The sequence below is a fragment of the Otolemur garnettii genome, unplaced genomic scaffold, assembly GCF_000181295.1.
Source record: "Otolemur garnettii isolate 467f Iridium unplaced genomic scaffold, OtoGar3 scaffold00205, whole genome shotgun sequence".
Classification (NCBI taxonomy): Eukaryota; Metazoa; Chordata; class Mammalia; order Primates; family Galagidae; genus Otolemur; species Otolemur garnettii.
The window spans coordinates 139,917-145,253 of NW_003852600.1; the positions used below are offsets into that span (position 1 = coordinate 139,917).

Below are 5,337 nucleotides of genomic sequence, written 5' to 3' on the forward strand. Positions count from 1 at the left end.
TTTTTCAGCATATTTTATGATTACTTCATGTCTCAAAAATGTAAATTTCTTACAAGTTAATGGGGGCAAATACCTTAATGTGTATCTTCAGCTTCTATTAGATTTTCCTTTAGTCTTTAAAAAAATTTTTTTTAATAAAATCAGTTTGTGAACAAAATGGGGCTTTCAAACCTCGTTCCAGTCCCAACCCCACAAAAGGGGCAAGAAGGGAAATCAAAAACCTCAAAGCAAGTAAAAAACAGATGAAAAGTTAATAGTTATTAAAGGCAGCTTTTTTGGTTAGACTTTATATTGAGAATTACTATGTTTAAAGCTTTTATGTTTTAATGTTATCATTATGTATGTACACATTATTAATTTAAAATGATTTATCTAACTGATTCCTTTTGTTACCTGGCTAGCAGGGAAAAGGGGTCGAGGCCGGTCCTGACCTGTTACAATGAAGACTGACTTGCTATGTGGGATTACACCAGAAGCTTGCAGTGGAGTAATGGTAAGGAAATCAAGCAACCTTAAATATCTCGGCTGTATAGGAGCATATTCTATTGCAGAAGACCTTCCTATGAAGATCATGGAATCAAATACGGGACATTGAACTAATACTTGGACTTTGATATGAATTTCTTTAACAATTTTCTCTGCAGTGCAAGTTATTAAACTAAAGCTACTCTATTTTCCAAATGTGTTCCAACAGAAATCCTTCATAACTTCTAGCATGGTATCTTAATAAAGAATAAAGTTCTTCTCTAAAAAATCTGCTCTAAGTAGATTTTTCCCCTGTTTTTTTAAATTAAGGATCCCAGCAGTGGTATTTTGAAATATTCTCTTGAATTTGTGCATTTAAATTTTATTGCAGTGGTATAGATGAATGCCACTGTTGGTATCCTTAAATTATTTCTGCTCACCAAGGTTAATCATGATTGTCTATATCTTTTTTATAGTAATCACTTTTGAATTGTGTTCAGATATGCAGTTTCAGGTGTAATCATCAGAGCTGGTTAGTCAGGCATTCCAGATAGTGGTTCTTTTCAGAACCTTTTTAAAAGGGTTGGTTAACTACCTCAGTAGCAGAGGATTGAACTATACCCTGTCTGTACTGTACATAGAAAATCTTTGTAGATAAAAGCAAGGCTTGTTAAATATGATATGAGGGTAAGATTTTAATATACCAAATGTAACATTCTTAGTTGCCTTTAGTTTCAGAGGCTTGTAAGACTTCCTCATGACCATCATAACAGGCCTTGCTTTTGTCGTATTTTGTGGCTGAAAAAGCAGCCTTGCTTCTTCAGATATTGTAGTTATTTGGATGTAAAATAGTTTAGCAAGATGTTACTTTTGTAAGACATCAGATGTTCAAAAAAAGTGCATCCGAACTTGTACTAAATACTGCAGTGTCCCTTTATAAAAAGTCAGACTAAAACTGACAGTTGTACAGCAAAGCCTGACATTTGGATATTTTGAAGTTTTTTCATAAATCATAGAAATTAGTATATGGCTGTAGTTTAGCTTTTTAGGTAAAAGGTATGTTTCATTAGTGCATTTCTTAATGCTGATCACTGTACACATGTGAATCAGCTTTCCATTTCTTATGCAGGTCATGATAACTTGTAGAGTACAATCATTTGTGCTATGTTTTTAATTTTCTAAAGCACCTTGATGACAGTGAGTGTTCAGTGGTGAAGCATCCTCTATTGAATCACCCTCAAAATTTTTTGCCAAGTCCTGAGTTGATAGCTTAAAGTCAAAAGTGAAATTACAGTTCATTAGGACTTGGTATAAAGAAATCCCTTCTCCCCTTCCCCAAAGGGATACTGCAGTTATATCACATACCCAATAGGCACCATGATGAAGATCAGAGCTTATACTTAATTAAGGTTTTATACACACCAGTTCCCCAGTAAATGCAAATTTAACAAGAAAATTAGACATGTCATATGTTCAAATTGCTCATGGCAAACAATCATTTTGCATTCCTGCAAATAAAATTGTTTTATACTGTAAGCTGGAGGCGAGTGTAACTTATTTTTGTAATAAAGTTTTTATTTTTTTTATGTGTCATTAATATAAATGTGTGTCAGTGTAGAAATCTTCTGGTTTAAAACTTAGAATTGCACACATTTCAGTATGTTTATTTGTACTTACATAATTTTAGAATAGTGGTTGCCAATAGCCTGTATGTTTCACATTAATTGGTTTTTTTGTTATCTTAATAAATCATTTTAGTATGTTGTATGTCAGTTACTGGGATAGCTGGGACATAGAGTGTAATTTAAAATTTGTCACTAAGTATTCATTGGAATATTTGTAAATGTGCCTTGCCGGTTGTTGAAACTTATCTACAAATGAGTATGGGGTGACAAAAATTAGTTCCTGGTGCTTACTGAAACTTTCTGCCACTGATTTTATATATTACCCCGTGCTTTTTAAAAGTACATCTCTCTAATCTTAGTATAAGTTTGAGGGCTACACAAAACATTTACATTTCTTCCTAACATAATGAGTAATAGGTCGTGGAAAGTGGGAAAATAAATGTAGCCTTCAGTGAAATTGGATCTCAGTGTAATCCTTGGTGCTGGCATTTCCCAGTTCCAAGGAGTTAAATGATCCCATCTAAGAGGTCATTGCCATGCCTACTGGCACTTTACTGTCATACCATTTTTAAGGGACACTGTCAAGGTGTTTTAAGTTCTCAGAATTACTTGTTGGGATTTTAGGAAAGGCTTGTTTGATCTAAAGTAAGGACTGCATTGTCAAAGTTGAAGATGGAACACTTTTGTGAGTTCACAAATGTGTTCTTAAAAAAATATTAAAATCTGGAGGTGTGGGTTTCCAAGACTATTTGGCACTCTCAGTTTGGGGACTTAGGAGGGAAAACTGATTTTAAAAAATTGTGAAGAATTTGATGGTTATACTAAAAGAAGGGTAATGTAAACAGTGGTGATGAAATATATACACACTCAAGTGAAATTACTTGACAGTGTTCATTTGAATAACTTTGAATTCAAGCCATTATAATTTTAAAATTAAATATCATTTGCACTGTTCTGATAATGGGTGCAGTTTTTGAGCAATATAATCAGAGCTAAATATGCATGTAGTGATTAGTGATGTGAACAATTCAGTTCTGAGAAGAAATACTGTGGTATTTTCAAACTTAAATTTCTGTAGTAAAATCAGTATCAAAGTTACAAGATCAAGGAAAACAGGCAATGCATATAAACATACTTTTGAATGTTGTGTGGCCTATAAAGCAATAATGCAATTTATATGGAATGTCATGGGATATGAGAAATGGAAATGCAAAAATAACTAATCCTTTAGTAAAAATGTCAACATGTAAAAGGGGGAATGTTAACTAATGTAGGTTACTGCTATTTGTGATTTGTTTATGGGTTCTTGGCTTTGACAGCTTCAAAGAATGGACAGATAAGTAAAAGAAATTTTGTATATATTGTCAAGGAAAAGGGTCTTAAATCCAAGAGTCAAGTCCTTTCCTTGGGGTAAAAAAAAATGTATCTTTAAAGCATTCTGATTGTTAAAAAGAAAACTTAAGTTACCTAACCAAAACAGACGCAAGATTTTGTTTCTGCAGACTACTTGGCAATCAAAAGTGATCATAAATTTACTTTATCAGTTTCAGAAAGTTAATTGCTTTGTGAGAAAATTGTGTTATAGGAATATTCTCCTAAGCATGTTTTTTGTGGAAGATTTTCAGCCATTGCAACTAAATCAGACGTTAAAAATGAAGGGAAAATTGAGCACAAAAAAAGCTGTTGCACACTCATGATTGCAGTTTGTAGCATCGTGAGAAACTTTTTCTGCCAATTACTGCAAATCTGACTGAAAATATAAACATTTTTCCTTATAAAATAGGAACAACATAGAAATGGGTTGATGGGGTGATTTGAGGTATTCACTTGTATATTAGATATTTGAAAAGAGTTTTTAAATAATAGAATGAACCTCCAACAATACATTTGAGACAGCTTTTTTGACTACTAAGCAAAAAATCACTGTTGATCAGAAACAGCAAAAGATTACCATGTTCTGACAGCGTGATACATAGTGGGTATTTCAAGGGGAGAAAATTTTTGAACAGTGGAGGGTTTCATGCATTTAGGAGAGAGGCACTATCTAGAGTGAAAGATTGCTCAGGTTTCTAAAATTTCAAGAATACCCACTATCACTTATTTAGATTTCTCCCTAATTATTTATAGCATAAAACTTACATTGTATCAGAGGAATTCAGTTGGTTAATGAATAAAGAGTTTAAGTAACAATACATACTAGGAACAGACTAGTGGGCTGGTGTTTGATGGTGTACTCAGTTACCATACCACTCAGCAGGGCATGCCACTACTTTTCTTAAGCTAATTATGAACCAGTGCTCATAGACATTTTTTAACTGGGTAAAATTAATAGATGGACTTTTGAGGTCTGTCAGTTTTTAAAAGTACTTAAGACATAAATTCTATTTGCACCACAGTCTGCCTTCAGTAATACGCCTAAAATATTTTTCAGGACTAGAAAGAATTCAGTTGGAAAGTCAATCTTTTGCAGATTCAAATCAGTATTATTACTAACACTCTGGGTCAAAGATTAGGTTTTTAGTGATATTAACAGTAGTCTGGTAAACATTTAGGAGTCTGGCACTGAGAAACAAAAGCTTGTACCTGACTAGTATTTTTATTTAAAAAAATATTAGTTAGCTTATTTAAATTGTCTTTTACATTTATTTATCCATAGAATTTATATTTATTTCATTCCTTTTCATCTCACAGAAAACTGTCTGCAGGCTCTTTGGTTTGGATTAGATGTGTGAAGTACTGTCTTTTGCCAAAAACCTCAAATTACCTGTTCTTTTCAACGTAGTGGGTTTGTGCTTGTTTGGAGATCAGTTCAAAAACTCTCTGTACTATCTGTACTGCCTCTGATGTTAAGATTTTATGTATAGCATAAGGAAGCTAGCTCTGACTATATTTTCCTAAGAATAAAGACCTATTTTTGTAGCATGTCTTAGGGTCTCCAAGAGTCCAAGAGTTATTGTGGGTGTCCTCCATTTCCTCATTTTTCACTTAACAGCCTCTAAATAGATACTTGGGATCTTTAGAGATCTATTGTCCTTTGATTACCCATACATTCAAAGTAACTAGCCAATGGTAAAAAATCCCCCAATTTGATATTCCTAGTTGCAATCACATGACTGGAAGATGTATAGAATAAATGTATTGGGTTGGTCTTCATTTTAATTGTTGGTGGAAATACTCTGTGGTCACACACATGCCATTGGATTTGGTGAAGTTAGTGGTAATTTGCAAAGAACGGGGAGGGGGTACT

General features: G+C 33.3%; 1 protein-coding gene across 2 annotated transcripts in view; it reads left to right on the forward strand.

Moving 5' to 3' along the window:
• SYNCRIP (synaptotagmin binding cytoplasmic RNA interacting protein) overlaps positions 1-5,016 on the forward strand; it is a 31,395-nt gene extending 26,379 nt beyond the window's left edge. The window contains exon 12 of one of the 2 annotated variants that reach the window (XM_023507789.1): positions 405-5,016. In XM_023507789.1, the coding sequence (XP_023363557.1) occupies positions 405-443 (39 nt within the window). In that variant the 3' untranslated portion in view covers positions 444-5,016. Of the gene's footprint in view, positions 1-401 lie in introns of both variants that reach the window. The other variant, XM_023507788.1, reaches the window with a different exon arrangement.
• Positions 5,017-5,337: the final 321 nt, after the last annotated feature.